We start from the raw sequence: 15,893 nt of genomic DNA, 5'->3' as shown, positions 1-15,893 counted from the left end.
ACCGACGCGCCATGCGCAAATGTTTTGTCGGATCCGGAGCGAGCGTCTGGCTGGTCTTGCTAGCAAGCTAACCTGAGCTAAAATGTCGAAATGGGGGTAATATCTAAAAAGGTAAAGCAACGGATCGCGTCTGTTCCAGGAGACGAACACAAAAGCCCGCTGCAAATACTGCAGCGTGCAACTCGGAGCCCAACTGAGGGACCTGAAGTCCCTTGCAGAGACTGGCGAGCACAAAACGCGCTGTGCTGCTAATAACAGGGACATGGGGACCTTCACTGTCACGCGGAAGTCACAAGAGTTCAGCGGAACTGGTACAGTTCTTGTTCTACATCAGATGGTATATTATGCTAGGCCCACTATATGGATAAAGTCTGTACACAGCGATCCAGACCATAACCTCTGCGGCGAAATCGGTGTAAAAGGCAATCACATCCACTGTAGGTAGAAAAGTTTCATGCTTTTGTGCACGATTTTTTTCCCATATCCGCTGGACTAATGGTGACGTCTGTGTGGCGTTAACCCCCCACCTAGTGGATTGTAGTGGTATTGGACATAACTGTGTGTGTGTGTGTGTGTGTGTGTGTGTGTGTGTGTGTGTTAAGAAAATATCATAGCCTACTTGCCAACCTTGAGACTTAAAAAAAACCCCACAATATTATTACATACATACACCGGACGGACAGAGAAACCTACCAAACGGCCGAAAAAAAGGGCAATTTTTGTGACGATTGGGCGGGTTCGGGGCTCTGATTGGGCTATTCGGTCCAGCGCTAATATGGCAACACTGGGTCATGCGCCTGCCTCGGCCGTGACGTCACGTCTGTCAACGCGCGTTGATTCCTGTGTCAGATGTGAAATCCGTGTCCCGGTGCGAACTTTTCATTTTCCTCCGATTTACAACATATCCTAAAAAAACAAAAAAAACAAACCCCAACCATGTATTCCGTCAGAAACGCCGTTCTCAAATCAGCGGGCTTGGTAGAGAATGCTTGCGCCAAAATCCTGGGCACTGCGGTGAGTTTTGCTCTTCTGCATAGGGAAAGTTTTCCTGCAAAACTTTGGGGTTCGTCGTGTGCGTGGAGATCAGGCCGCCGAGCGCGCCACGCCGTGACGCTCACTCAGGCTTGCGGGCTTCCCCAGGTCCACTAAAAGGCTTCGTCGTCAGCAGCTGTGCTGTTAAGTGTTTTAAAACCTGATCATTTTGGAGCAGCGTTTGTACAGAACGACCGTCGTTATCCTCGTCCTTACTAGTTTATTGCCATAGCGCTTTATAAACTTCAATCAATTTGATTGATTGATTGAATCAATCAACCAATCTTTATATGTATGTAAATGTCGTACATTAAAACGCGACGCTATTCGCGTCACATTAACTGAAAGTACAGAGATAGTAAAGTACACAGACGCTCTTTTGTAGGTTGTACGTTATGCACCGCAGTAGTGCGTCGGCCACGGCCTCCGCGAGAGCGCGTTAGAGTCACGTCATCGTAGCTTCAATTCGATCTCAAACTCCAGTTGTGCTTTCCGTGACCTTTGACCGACGGGAATAAAGGTCAGGTGGTGAGCTGATTCTGCGTGTTCCGGCGGTGCTGGGCCCCTTATAGAAAGCGCTTTAGTTTAACATTAACTACGAGTATGGGGAACTTGTATGAATGAATTACCTGAACGTCTACACCGGCGCTGTTCAGGGCCGGTGGATAATTCACTAAAAGAAAGAGGGGGGGGGGGAAACGAGACATGGCAGGGTGTAAATTCACGTAAAAGAAAGCAATTATAATCGGTCTAATTCGAGTCTAGAATATAATCTGTATCAAGACGCCTCAGTATTCATTAGGTGTAGTGCGCTCATGTGGCCACAAGGTGTCAGCGTTCGCCTCGACGTTCTCTTCTTCTTTCAGCGAATGACGCTGGAAAACAAAAGCGATATCGCCGAACAACTAGCCGACGAGAGCAGACGAAGGCGAGGCAGTCACAGGACAACCTCCGTTAAATCGGCTCCAACCGATACCGCACATTACCAGTTTTCAAAGCTGTTTCCTACTTTGTGAACTCTCTCTTGAATACTTGAGAGTGGGCTCTCCCTTTGCGACAATTTGATTGAATCTGACCAGTGGCGCCCCCAGAAATTTTTCATAGGGGGGGGGGTGGCCAAATGGGGCCACTGAAAATCTTGGGGTGGCACACCAAAACCAAAAGCCATGACTGAATTTCGGGAATTCTATGCTGCTGTTGTAGTGTACTGTATAGGCTAGTTGAAAACTGTCAATATGAGAGTTAAGAAAAATATACATTATTGATTTAAATGAACAGCACCTAATGTAAGATATCAGATAGAAGCATATTATGCATAATCAGAAGCATATTCTGCATATGCGACTCGTGGCTGGGGGGGCCAGCGATAGTATCAGGGTGGCCGTGGCCACCCCTTAGGGGCGCCACTGAATCCAACTGAATGAATGTCATTTCCTGTCCCGTGGCAGCCTCAGGTGCGGCTCTCAACTGGGCCCCAGCAGCAACTCGGCACCTTTTATGAGTTCCGCACCTACTGCATCCGTCCGGACCAGAACGCTGCCTTCTTAAAGCTGACCAATGAGAAGATCCACCTGCGCACAGCACACTCGGAGCTGGTGGGATACTGGAGTGTTGAATACGGTGGTCTGAACCAGGTCTTCCACATATGGAAGTATGGTGAGAAGAGCGGGTGGGATGGGGTGGGGGGGAGAGATTGATAAAGAGAATGAGAGAAAGACAGAGACAGACGGACAGACAGGGAGACGGAAATGGGGGCAGTGGTTCTGTCTTAATCATTCCTAACCTTTGCTTTGTACAGAAATTCGTCGTATTGAATTAACTGTCTGGTGAAGGAGTTTGTGCTCTTAAAATAAATGAACTTTTACTTGTAAGCAAAGAAGGTGGAATAGAAAAGAACAGACAATTTGTCTCGGGGCCGATCTCAGGCACACACCACCAATAAGAGCAGTACAGAAGAGAGTTGAAAACATTAAAAACACAGTACACATTAAACAGCATAATCAAAAACACACTTGCATACAGGATATTTGTGTGGTTTTTGTTCAGTGAATTTGTTAGGGGTGAAGGATCTCTTATAAGAGGTGGTTTTTGGCTGTCAGCGCTGCAGAGGGGAGCAGCCCAAATGTATTATGGAGTTGATAGCCGTCGTCGTTCAAGTGCCTATGAAGAAGGAAGCAATAATGTACTCCTGTAATATTTTTCCCTTCTGTAACCCAGACAGCTATTCCCAGCGGGCAGGAGTGCGGGCAGCCCTGGCTAAGGATCCCAAGTGGATTGGGGAGTACATTTCCAAGGCCATCCCCATGCTGAATTCTCAGGACAATGAGGTGACCTACCTGGTCCCCTGGAGCCGCATCCAGACACCCCCAAAGGAGGGCGGTATGTATGTAACACCTCTCTTTGACTACAAGGTGGCAGCAGCACTCTCTTCATTCTCTCTCTTGCAAACCTCAGTTTGTGTATGAGTGTATGCAGGCCCGTCCACAGAAATGGCTGGGCCAGGGGCAACCGGGTAGCATGGCGGTCTATTCCGTTGCCTACCAACATGGAGATCGCTGGATCGAATCCCTGTGTTACCGCCGGCTTGGTTGGGCATCCCTACAGACACAATTGGCCGGGTCTGCGGGTGGGAAGCCAGATGTGGGTATGTGTCCTGGTCGCTGCACTAGCACCTCCTCTGGTCGGTTGGAGCGCCTGTTCCAGGGGGAGGGGGAATAGCGTGATCCTCCCATGCGCTACGTCCCCCTGGCGAAACTCCTCATTGTCAGGTGAAAAGAAGCGGCTGGCGACTCCACGTGTATCGGAGGAGGCATGTGGCAGTCTGCAGCCCTCTCCAGATCGACGGAGGGTGTGGAGCAGTGACCGGGACAGCTCAGAAGAGTAGGATAATTATCCATTATCCAAACCGCTTATCCTGCTCTCAGGGTCGCGGGGATGCGGGAGCCTATCCCAGCAGTCATTGGGCGGCAGGCAGGGAGACACCCTGGACAGGCTGTCAGGCCCTGCGGCCTGGGGTAATTGGCCAGATACAATTTTGGAGAAAAAGGGGGGGAAATCCAAAAAAAGAAATGGCTGGACCCCTGACAAAGTCCAGTGAATGCCCCCCCCCCAATCTGCTTTACTCATGTCAATGCATGCATATGGTCTCTCTCTGTCCTGCTAAACACATACAAGTAAACTGAGTGAGACTTACTCAGTAACGGGGGCTAGGCATAGACACACACACACACACACACACACACACCATAATACAACTCTTCAACACACTTAAACACACCAAGGTCAACAAAGATCTGCTACACTTACACCACACATTTCTTAGTAGAAAATGCAATTTATTACCTTATGGCTTCATGTTTGCCTCTTATACAGCCATCTTCCTTGTCTTACTGGATGCCACATCCTTTATAATGTCTTAAAAGTCCATCTGTTAAGTCAGTTCACACTCGATGGCAAGTTTTCCATTATCATTGTTTATATTTAGGATGAACATTATTATTGCGGGAGTAGGCGCCAGCATCCCCGTGACCCTGAGAGCAGGATAAGCGGTTAAGATAATGGATGGATGGATGGGTGGATGATTATTGCTGGCCCCCATGGACTCCCTCTAGTGAAGGGACCCCAGAAAGCCCCCCCCCCTCTGCGGATGGGTGGCCTTGAATGTATGTAGATGTACTAGAAGAACCCCGCTACAATGTAGCGGTTTGGTTATCCACCTGTCTAAATCTCCCTCCTCTTCATCCTGCCAGCTAACCGCCTTCCCCCTGCCCCTAACCCCCCGTCCACTCCAACTCCCTCCCCCCAAATGCTCAGAATCATCTGAAATGCCGAGAAAATTGGTTTTTAGCCATTTTTAGAAATATGCATATTTTGCATAATTATGCATAATTATGCATAATTTTAATTTTCTGGGATTTTTCCCTTACTCTCTGAGACAATACCTACCACCTCCAAAAATAATTAGGATCATAAGTGCTTTAGTTTTCGGTCCCGCTATCTACACTAACTAACACACACACATACTAACACCACACACACACACATTACGAAAATATTTGAGTAGATTAAAATGGGCCTGAATTTGCCATGAAGGGGGTTAGGAACATGGACATTTCTTGTTGAAGCATTGTTTATGCCTCCAGAACATTCTAAAATGACCCAATTAATTCCGCATATTTTTTGCATATTCCACATATTATGCATTTTTAATTTTCTGCTATTTTTTATAGGTGCCCCTGATCATCCTCAATAAGCTCCAAAAAGAATCAAGGCCCCAAGTGCTTTAGTTTGGCCGTTTATAGACTCTCACACAGACACACACCACACACCAGACACACATTGTGAAAATACAGGAGTAGATGTGTGGGTGTATATGTGTAGGTGTTCGTGTTTTTGTAAGTGTATAATGATAATAACTTTATTTACATAGCAATTTTCTAAAACAATGTTACAAAGTGCTTTAAAAAGAAATAAAACCAGACAAGGCGAAAATAAGAATAAGCCCAAATAAGTAAGAGTAAAAATAAAAACAGTATGACTAAATAAAAACAAATATAAAACATTTGTACAAGCTTTTATAAAAAGAAAGGTTTTAAGACGGGATTTAAAAGATGCTAGAGAGACTTGGCTTGTCTTAACTGGACAGGAAGAGTGTGGGGGCTCTAACACCAAAGGCCCAATCACCCTTTGTGACAAACCAAGACCTGGGAATAGCCAGCAGGGCTCCCTCTGCAGATCTTGATGGTCGAGGGGGCATATACCAGGTCAATAAATCACAAATGGATGTAGGAGCAAGGCCATTTAAGGCCTTAAAAGTGAGCAATGACATTTTAACAGAGTCATTGTAGGGGGGCAAGCACAGGAGTGATGTGGTCATGCCTTCTTGTCCCGGTAATGAGCCGAGCAGCGGCGTGTAGTACCACCTGCAGACGGTGGAGGGAGCCCTTGCTCATACCAGAATAAAGTGCATTACTACAGTCAAACTGAGAATAGATAAAAGCATGGACGACTTCTTGCAGATCGGCAATTGATAAAAAATGACCCAATTTTGGAGATTAGCTCGAGCTGGAGAAGTGACCGAACAACGTGTTTGATTTGATTATCAAAACCGAGGTTGGCATCGAATATTACCCCAAGATTCTGAGCAGCTTGCTTAAGACCACCTGACAGACCAACAAGATTAGTAGCAAACGGGTTGATGGAATTTTCAGGACTGAACAAAATGACCTCAGACTTATCATCACTAAATCTGAGACGTGTATGTATGTATGTGGCGGCACGGTGTCGCAGTGATTAGCGCGGTCGCCTCACAGCAAGAAGGTCCTGGGTTCGAGCCCCGGGGTAGTCCAACCTTGGTGGGTCATCCCGGTCATCCTCTGTGTGGAGTTTGCATGTTCTCCCCGTGTCTGCGTGGGTTTCCTCCGGGGGCTCCGGTTTCCTCCCACAGTCCAAAGACGTATAGGTCAGGTGACTTGGCCGTACTAATTTGTCTCTAGGAATGAATGGGTGTGTGTGTGTGTGTGTGTGTGTGTGTATCGACCCTGTGATGGCCTGGCGGCCCGTCCAGGGTGTCTCCCCGCCCAACCGGGTATCACGAGATTTCGTGTCATTAGCCACGAAATTTAATCTATGAAATCGTGCTGGGGGACACATTGTCACTGAAATTTTCTTGTCCGGCACCAGGAAGTTGTATGCAGTGCCTTCCTATGGGCCAAGTTTTTCTTGCGCGAGTCACGTTATCAAGATGCTGGTCTGGCCTCCCGGGAGAATGCCGGTCACTTACATATATTTGAAAACACAAAAACTACGGCGGTTAGGGTTAGTGTTATATCTTGTAGTTAGTCCGCCCCTCACTATGGGGGGGGGCAGTAGAAGGGAGAAGTAAGAAAATTACATGTAAAAAAGCAGTGAGGGAAATAGGAAGGCGTGAGGGAAAACCTGCTGGGACAGGCTCCAGCATCCCCGCGACCCTGAGAGCAGGATAAGCAGTTCAGATAATGGATGCATGTATGTGTGGGGGGGGGGGTGGTGTGAGGGGGAGGTCGGTTGCTTGACGAATGAACGTTTAGTGGGAGAGAAAGACGAGTCAAACAGTTTTTATAGTTAAACCTACTGCACTAACTTGGCCAGACCAGTAATCTCCAAAATACAGGAACTGTTTATTTTTCTTCTTCTTCTTTTTGTTGTCATTTCTGCTCCGATTGTGTACATTCTTCCGTCGATAGAGTCCACTTTCGTACTTTGTGGAAGAGAAACTCTTTATGTTTTGAGACAGAAATGATGGGTCAGCTACGCACACACACACACACACGTGTCCTCGGCGATGCTTAGCAAACAGCAGATGGCTGCTCCCGGTGAGCTTTGGAGTTAAAGGTTTTATCAACACAGAGACGGTCCCGTCCTGAGAGCGAGGCGAAGGTCAGTGAAACTGCTGACGCAAGTACGCGTTCGTCTCTACGGTGGTACAAACCCACTCGTGTCCTCACCAGAAGCGGTGACGTTCTCTTAAAACGTCCTTGTTTTGTCGACTTCTGCGGCGCAGACCCGTGTTCCCAGTCGGAGTCGGGAATCGGGGACATTTATTTGTCATTTCATTCCACGCACCTGCGCGCCAGAAATGAAACGAAATATTGTTTCGCCCAGCACGCAGCAGTGCGGCACACAGACAAAAACACAAGAACACATGCTATAGCCACACTACCCCAAAAAACTACAAAAACGCATACATCCAACATTTCTACCAAAAAGAAAAAATTTCCCTGTCCAGGACAGTTAATGCCAGGATGACTGTCGGAACTGCACTAGCTAGCAGTTAGCTTAGCCTGCCCCGCTTCCGCGTCCTGTCAGACCGCCCTCGGTGTTTCCTCTTTGGGCGCAGCTCCAGGCAGGGCCGTGGTCCCTGGGCCCACCGGAGGCAGCAGACCAGCCCCCCCCCCCCCCCCCCAGCCAATCCAACGCCAGCTCTCCCAGCCAGACACCTTCGACACACCTCCCCGCACCTCGCACGACGACACCAAAAACACAGTCGATGCTAGGCGAGGCCGCCGCCAGACCGCCCTCGGTGTTATCGGAACTGCCGGTCTGCACTGGCTAGCAGTTAGCTTAGCCTGCCCCGCTTCCGCATCCTGTCAGACCGCCCTCGGTGTTTCCTCTTTGGGCGCAGCTCCAGGCAGGGCCACAGCCCTGGGCCCTGGGCCCAGACCAAGCTCTCCCAGCTGATCCAGCGCCAGCTCTCCCAGCCATCAAGCGAAGACACAGACTTGGATGCAGACGTGGACAAAGACACTGCATGGACGATACTGGGTGAGGCCGCCGCAAACATAAGTTCGCGCCGCCATCTTCCCATAAGCAACTGGTTTTAGTTTGGTGTCCTCAGTCAGTGGCGTTTCTGGCCATTCTGATGCCCTAGGTGAGAAACCCCCCCCCCCCCAAAAAAACCAAAAAAACGCCATCTTAGCTATTTTTAATTTTACTATTATAAACGGGAAATAAATAAAATTGCAACAGATGGAGTGAAAAAAGGTCAACAAAAATGGAGCCTCAACATGCGTGCAGTTATAAAATAGATAATTAATAAATATAAATAAATAAATAAATAAAAACCCAAAATAGAATGTTTACTACTAATGTCCAACCAAATATTTAGCAGCGGGTGCGTCTCTCTCATCATCTCACTCTTAACAAGTGTGTGTTTGTGTGTGTGTGTGTGTGTGTGTTTGTGGTTGATAGGTGTGTATGAGCTGATCTCCTTCCAGATGCATCCTGGGGGACCGGCAATTTGGGGCGACGCCTTCCAGGCAGCTGCTAATGCCCACGCGGCTCCGGGCTACGGTCACATGGTCGGGGTCTTCCACAGCGAGTTCGGAAAACTCAACCAAGGTGAGCCCCTGATACAAGAAGCTCTTTAACGTGAGTCCACCGTAGCGGTCCTCCCTAGAAACCAGGGCTGTGTACTGGCGAGAATCTGGCGGTACGATGTGCATCACGATACAGGTTACGATTCAATATATCGCGATACTATAAGAAAGGCGATATGTTGCAATTTCATAAGCCTGTGGTCAAATGGCTGACCATAGATTACAACAATGCCATCTAGTGGCCATGGGGTTACACGCAACACAAAATGTTTGTCACGAACCTTTACATGTAAACAATAAAAATCGATATAGTGGTTTTGAGAATCAATACAGTGTCACAAAAGATAATATCGCGATACTCGAGTGTACTGATATCTTCTTACACCCCCTACTGGAAACAATGTCTCCCCGCAGGGATTGTATGAAGAAACATCTAAGGAACTTGTAACGGTTCCTCTAAGTTATTTTGCTTAAGTGCACTGTGTGTACCAGGACATTTAAAATGAAGTTTTGATGGTTATTCTTGAGGAATTTACACCATTTTCTCTTTAAACCGCAGCCACACATACACTAAACACAACAAACATAAACTAAACACAACAAACATAAACTAAACACTATATTCTCAGTGTCACTCCAATGAAATAAACACATTTTGTCAGATTATGGTGTTGTGTCAATTACCATTCATTACTACTGCTATTATGTAGTAATGGTAATCGTCAATAGTGTAATTTTATGTATTACAAAAAGTTATATTTAATATATTTTTCTGTGGTATCTCCAAGTCTCACGATGAATAAATGCATCAGGTAATATTCCTGGTAAGCAAAACAACCCTCTCTGATACTCATCCTGATGATTCGGTGTTATCTTCTCTCCCGTCACGTCTAGTCCATGTCTTGTGGTGGTTTGAGGGTGCGGACCAGCGAGCTGCTCTTCGACACAAATCTCACGAAGACGCCAGGCTGGTCGCCGCCGGTAAGATTTGCAGCGTCGGCTGCACGCTGACCACATGATACGATGTGATGTAGAAAGAACAGTGGGGCAATTCCTTACGGTTTGATTCCCCAAACATTAGTTCTGCGTCGTGTCGCACAACATATTTGCATAAATCGTACATTCTCTGATTAAAGGTGTATTATTTCAGCTGTATTTATTTATTTATTTATTTATTTAGAATTTCCCCCTTTTTCTCCCCAGTTGTACCTGGCCCATTACCCTACTCTTCCTAGCCGTCCCGGTCGCTGATGCACCCCCTCTGCCAATCCAGGGAGGGCTGCAGACTACCACATGCCTCCCCCGATACGTGTGGAGTCGCCAGCCGCTTCTTTTCAACTGACAGTGAGGAGTTTCACCAGGGGGACGTAGCGCGTGGGAGGATCATGCTATTCCCCTCAGTTCCCCCTCCCCCCTGAACAGATGCCCCGACCGACCAGAGGAGGCGCTAGTGCAGTGACCGGGACACATACCTACATCCGGCTTCCCACCCGCAGACACCAGACACGGCCATTGTGTCTGTGGGGACACCCAACCAAGCCGGAGGTAACACAGGGATTCGAGCCGGCGAGCCCCGTGTTGGTAGGCAACGGAATAGACCGCCACACCACTCAGACGCCCATTTCGGCTGTCTTGAAGGATGATATGGCCACCAACTACAGGAGTTGCTGAATGGCTGGGATTGAATCAAAGTGAAGGACTCGTGGCCCCCAAGCTCCCAAATGTCTGTATTTCAGGGACATCCGGGTGGTGTGGTGGTCTATTCCGTTGCCTGCCAGAACAGGAATTGCCAGTTTGAATCCCCGTGTTACCGCCGGCTTGGTCGGGCATCCCTGCGGACCCAATTGGCCGTGTTTACAGGCAGGAAGCCAGATATGGGTATGTGTCCTGGTCACTGCACTAGCGTCTCCTCTGGTCAGTCGGGGTGCCTGTTCAGGGGGGAGGGGGAACTGGGGGGAATAGCGTGATCCTCCCACTTGCTACGTCCCCTTCACTGTCAGGTGAAAAGAAGCGGCTGGCGACTCCACATGTATGGGAGGAGGCATGTGGTAGTCTGCAGCCCTCCCCGGATTGGCAGAGGGGGCGGAGCAGCGACCGGGACGGCTCGGAAGAGTGGGGTAATTGGCTGGTTAAAAATGGGGAGAAAAAGGGGGGAAATCCAATCCCCCCAAAAAAAAGAACAACCAAATATGGTAAAACGTTTGGTATAGACATTCAAGGTCAAAGGTCATTGGCAGAGACGGAGTTTGACACTCGTGTCGTAGCTCCACACAATGTAGGAGTGTTATTTACATGCAGCTGGATTGTTTATATAATCTCTCTCTCTCTCTCTCTCTCTCTCTCTCTCTCTCTCTCTCTCTCTCTCTCTCTCTCTCTCTCTCTCTCTCTCTCTCTCTCTCTCTCTCTCTCTCTCTCTCTCTCTCTCTCTCTCTCTCTCTCTCTCTCTCTCTCTCTCTCTCTCTCTCTCTCTCTCTCTCTCTCTCTCTCTCTCTCTCTCTCTCTCTCTCTCTCTCTCTCTCTCTCTCTCCCTCCCTCTAGTCAGGGAGAGTGTTGCCCATCTGGAATCACAGAGGAACAAACTCATGTTCCCTTGCCCTTTCTCTCCCATGAAGTAACCGCCCATCTTCAACACGGGAACACACACTGTATATTCGCAAGTGGCCGTTGGGGTACGACTGTATTACACTACGGTCCAGCAAACAGGTTAGCTACAGTACAAGTCTTTTCTTTCCACATCATTAAAAACTAATTTCCTCATATCTGCTGGGGTCTGTTAAACGCCAGACAGCTCGCCAGGTAGATGTCGTGAGCACTAACGTCCTGCGAGGACTTAAAATACTTAATAGAAATGTGCGTTTTGAATGGAAACCCTCAGGCGAGCGATGAAAAACAGTCACTCGGCAGACGCTTTAATCCGGAGTGACTCTCACTCAGAGAAACGAGGTCACAAAGAAGGCAATGAGGAGGTCAAAGGTCAGGGTGCCTTGACAACGGACAGGAAAAAAAACAATACTCCTGCATTTTCAGAGGACCATCTCCTTATGGTGCTTTTTGTCTCGCTCTTTCCGTTCAGACATCACCCCTGACCTGTAGGGTCAAAGGTCAGATGTAAAGAAGTAAATCTGACCTCAGCAAATCCAGCTGAGGATGTAATTGTGGTCTTGTTAAAGTGCCTTTGGCTTCATAATGGTAAATGTGGGGATTATTTGTAGCATTTCTTACAAAGCTGTTGTCAATGTCGACGACCCTTCAGAAATGATTTAGTCTTCAGAAATGATAAATTAATTTTCTGTAAACTGAGAAAATGTGTCATTTTATTTGTTTTCCTGACATGAGCTGTAAACCATGGTGCAGTATTTCCTTTAATGGGGCTTTGAAAACACTTAATTTTTTTTTTTTTTGGTTTTTATTTCAATACATTTGAATGCACCTGTATCCCATTCCCATTGATAATCTGTTATTCATCTGTAACGAGCCTCGTAATATTTTTGTATTAACCTTGATGAGAAATGTGAATTGTCTTTTGTAAAATAAGAAACGAATAAAACTAATTGAAGTTGCCTGGTGGTAAAAACTGGTAGTGTTTTACTTCGTCTGAGGACTTTTTTTGAGGGGGGATTCCCCCCCCTTTTTCTCCCCCAATTACACTTGGCCAATTACCCCACTCTTCCGAGCCGTCCCCGTCGCTGCTCCGCCCCCTCTGTCGATCTGGGTAGGGGTGCAAACTACCACATGCATCCTCCGATACATGTGGAGTCGCCAGCCGCTTCTTTTCACCTGACAGTGAGGAGTTTCACCAGGGGGGACACAGCGCGCGGGAGGATCACGCTATTCCCCCCAGTCCCCCCGAACAGCCGCCCCGACTGACCAGAGGAGGCGCTAGTGCAGCGACCAGGACGCATACCCGCATCCGGCTTCCCACCCGCAGACCCGGCCAATTGTGTCTGTAGGGACGCCCGACCAAGCCGGCGGTGACACAGGGATTCGAACCGGCGATCCCTGCGTTGGTAAGCAACGGAATAGACCGCCACGCCACCCGGAGGCCCCCCCCCATCTGAGGACTTTAAGGAAAGTTTGGCTGCATGGCCAACACAAGTGACCAGCAGCCAAGACTACGGTTGTACTGGGCAGCTCCCAGTAGCCAGTACTGAAAAGCCCGTGGCTGTGCTGGGCCGCCTCCAGGTGTGAACGTGTGTAATTTGGATGCAAAGGAAGTCGTTTTCGGGGGAAATCTTCCAACAGCACAACTCGAAAAGAAACGTCAAGAGAACGTGAGAGCTGAGATTGTAGATTTGTTTAGTTTTATTGTGGTTTGTGCAGGGCCAGTAACAGATATTCCCACAGCCTTTTCCATACATTACAATGTAAACAGCTATTAAATAAACGACATTTTCTTGGCAGATCAGCTTTTCGATCAGAGAGAAAAAAAAAAAGTAATAATAATCGTATACATAATCTGTGGAAATTTCAGTGCAAAAAATAAAATTCCAATTAAAACACCACCATTAAAGTGCTTGGAATGATGAGAGGATTCCTGCAGGTCCCGTTTTCAACTGCCCCCTCGTTTGCCAGAAGGGACCGCTTGGCCCGGATGAGCGATTAAACGGCGCTTTGGTCTCGTTGTAAAAGTCGCTCGTGGGTTTTCACACCCAGTCTGGACTCGACGTTTAACGGATGCTGAACGCAGTCAGCAAAAAAAAAAAAAAAAGACTCAAATTACAGCATTTGTTTTTTAAGGACACACATCTGGATTCTATACTGTATATCTGACCGGCCGTCGCAGAGACGGTGTCCCCCACCCACCCACCCCCACCCCCCGCTGGCGTGTCGTCTCCCGGTCAGGCCGCCGCCACGTGTTGAGGTATTCATTGCAGAACTATGAGATGTTGGACTGAACACTCAGAACAAATCTTTTGTTTTTTGTTTTTTTTTTTTTTCCCCCTCCTCATCTTTTCTTATAAAAGCTAAAAAATGAAAAAAAATCAATCTCTGCTATCGCTTTCCCAACGCAGCACAGTACTTTTGCATAGTGAACTGTTTTGATTGGAGTGTTGTAAAACGGACCGGGTCCACTACACAACGTGCTACAGAAAAACGTCCCTATATGGGTAATGCCACGCCGCACAGGAGAGTTCAAGACAATTACAAGGTCTTTGATGTGATCTAAACATATAAATAAAAGTTACAAAATGGAAACAAAAAATCAAACATTAGAAACGGAACACAAGAAAACAACAGATTCAGATTCGCAGGTTGGCCCTCGGGCCGCTGAAATGATTTGGATTCTTCATCGTGTCATTCTGCTCGAACAGAATAAAGAAAAAAGAAACACCCTGACATTTTTTTTTTTTTATCGTTTTCAGGCACCGATCAAAATTACTGGGGGAAAAAAAAAAAAAGAGGATTTTTCAGCACCATCCACACGGTGTGTGGCGTTGGGGGCCAAAGCACTTGAAAATCATGGCAGTTATTCAAGTTTAACTCTCTCTCTTTTCTTCTCTCTCTCTCTCTCTCTCTCTCTCTCTCTCTCTATCTCTCTTTCCCGCCTCGGGGGGGGGGGGCGTGCAACCCAATCACACAGCGCCTGGAGAGGAAAATCATTTTGCATTGACTTGCATTGATTGAGCTTCCCGGTCTGGGGCCTCGGCAGGGCAGGGCGCCTCCGCTGACGGTACAATTACTACAAGTATTAAAAAACACTACGGGAGTCGGGAGGCGCGCCTCTGAGGTCATGGGGGGGCGGGGTCAAGCTCAGGGTTTTGCGTGCCAGTGACAGCGTTGTCACAGGTTCCTCACATCAGGCTCTCTCTCAGCTTGTCCTCTGCATCTTCCGCCACCGCCACTGCCGCCGCCTGCGCCGGGCTGAGCATGGGAATGTCTATCACGGCCTCTTTGCGCTTCACCGACGCGTCTTTACAGTGGTAGTCGTCGCTCTGGTCCTTGGCAAAGTTGACGAACACCTACCGGGCAACACACACACACACACACACACACACACACACACAGTGGTCTAAACTGTAGTGTACTGGGGTTGTAAGTGGTCTAGTACATAGTTTATCTAGATTTAATCGGTCTAAACTACAGTGGAGGTGGTGTAAAGTAGTCTAGACTGTCATGTACCTGGTCTAAGTGGTCTGGGTGACGGAGTAGTCCTCTATCCTCAGCAGATCTTTGTTCTTGGCCAGGATGGAGAAGATATGAGCGAGGGAGGTGAGAGAGGAAGGCAGCTGGTACTGCAGCATGTTGCGGTGCTTCTCCTTCAGAGTACTGCCCAGCAGCTCGCTTCTCTATGAACTTCATCACAGACACCAGGTCTGGGTCAGGCCCCGCCACCCGACAGGATGATGGTGTACCCCATCTCCGAACCTGAGGAGGAGGAGGAGGGAGGGGGAGGAAGGTAGAGGGATGGAGAGAGAGGAGAGAGAGGCAAGGAGGAAGGGGTTTACAAGAGTGATGAGTACAGAGATGGACTACATCCAATAATACTGATCCGAGCCAACCCAAGTCCACAAGCTCTAGGTATGTGGTTCTCAATCAGGCCTCAGGTACCACCAGTACTGCTGGTTTTCAATTCTGCATGTAGCCCGTTACATTCTCCTGTTGTTTCAGGTCTAAAACCTCCTTGATAAGATGGCCGACTGAATACCGGCAGGATAGAGAACTACAAATATCACTGACTCATCAGTCACAGGGAGCAATATATCTGTAAATCATTTGCATTTACAAGTATTGAGGAAAACCGTTGGTACTAGAGTGCTACTACGACCTTCATATCAACATTCTGTGTAGTCTCGTAATATTTATGACATATCCATAATATTTCAAGCACGTAGCCAGTGATAACATATTTATGACATGCCCATCGAAAGCAATTACAATATCTGACGTATCCATAGTAGTTTTCGCACATGTAGTACTTTCATTTTCAGCCACATAAATACTTTTTTACCATATGTAGTCAGTCTACCATATTTAGGACCTTTCAACAGTACTGACAGAATAAGT

General features: G+C 47.7%; 2 protein-coding genes across 3 annotated transcripts in view; one reads left to right on the top strand and one right to left on the bottom strand.

Annotated features, from left to right (window-relative positions):
- Positions 1-646: 646 nt before the first annotated feature.
- On the top strand, positions 647-12,646 carry nipsnap3a (nipsnap homolog 3A (C. elegans)). Of its 2 annotated transcripts, none has more exons than XM_056288279.1 (6): positions 647-1,014; positions 2,487-2,688; positions 3,250-3,411; positions 8,761-8,910; positions 9,783-9,869; positions 11,427-12,646. In XM_056288279.1, the coding sequence occupies exons 1-6, from the start codon at positions 937-939 to the stop codon at positions 11,501-11,503; spliced, it is 756 nt and encodes a 251-aa protein (XP_056144254.1). In that variant the 5' UTR covers positions 647-936; the 3' UTR covers positions 11,504-12,646. The 2 variants fall into 2 exon arrangements, with proteins under 2 accessions (XP_056144254.1, XP_056144246.1); XM_056288271.1 differs by having other exon boundaries at positions 651-1,014; positions 2,481-2,688.
- Positions 12,647-12,930: 284 nt separating this feature from the next.
- abca1b (ATP-binding cassette, sub-family A (ABC1), member 1B) overlaps positions 12,931-15,893 on the bottom strand; it is an 87,993-nt gene continuing 85,030 nt past the window's right edge. Inside the window, 1 exon segment of the mRNA XM_056285898.1 lies at positions 12,931-15,254. Within this exon segment, the coding sequence (XP_056141873.1) occupies positions 15,014-15,254 (241 nt within the window). The 3' untranslated portion in view covers positions 12,931-15,013.

This window comes from Lampris incognitus, chromosome 1 (assembly GCF_029633865.1).
Source record: "Lampris incognitus isolate fLamInc1 chromosome 1, fLamInc1.hap2, whole genome shotgun sequence".
NCBI lineage: Eukaryota > Metazoa > Chordata > Actinopteri > Lampriformes > Lampridae > Lampris > Lampris incognitus.
The sequence above is the reverse complement of the archived record's forward strand: the minus strand, read 5'-3'. Positions and strand labels throughout refer to the sequence as shown.

What these genes read in the sequence shown, in the direction of transcription:
- nipsnap3a (XM_056288271.1), top strand. Translation starts at nt 937, where the DNA reads ATGTATTCCGTCAGAAACGCCGTTCTCAAATCAGCGGGCTTGGTAGAG. An exon ending in CTTCCACATATGGAAGTATG is followed by an intron (nt 2,689 to 3,249) that starts GTGAGAAGAGCG and finishes TCTGTAACCCAG; the next exon opens with ACAGCTATTCCCAGCGGGCA. An exon ending in GTTCGGAAAACTCAACCAAG is followed by an intron (nt 8,911 to 9,782) that starts GTGAGCCCCTGA and finishes CGTCACGTCTAG; the next exon opens with TCCATGTCTTGTGGTGGTTT.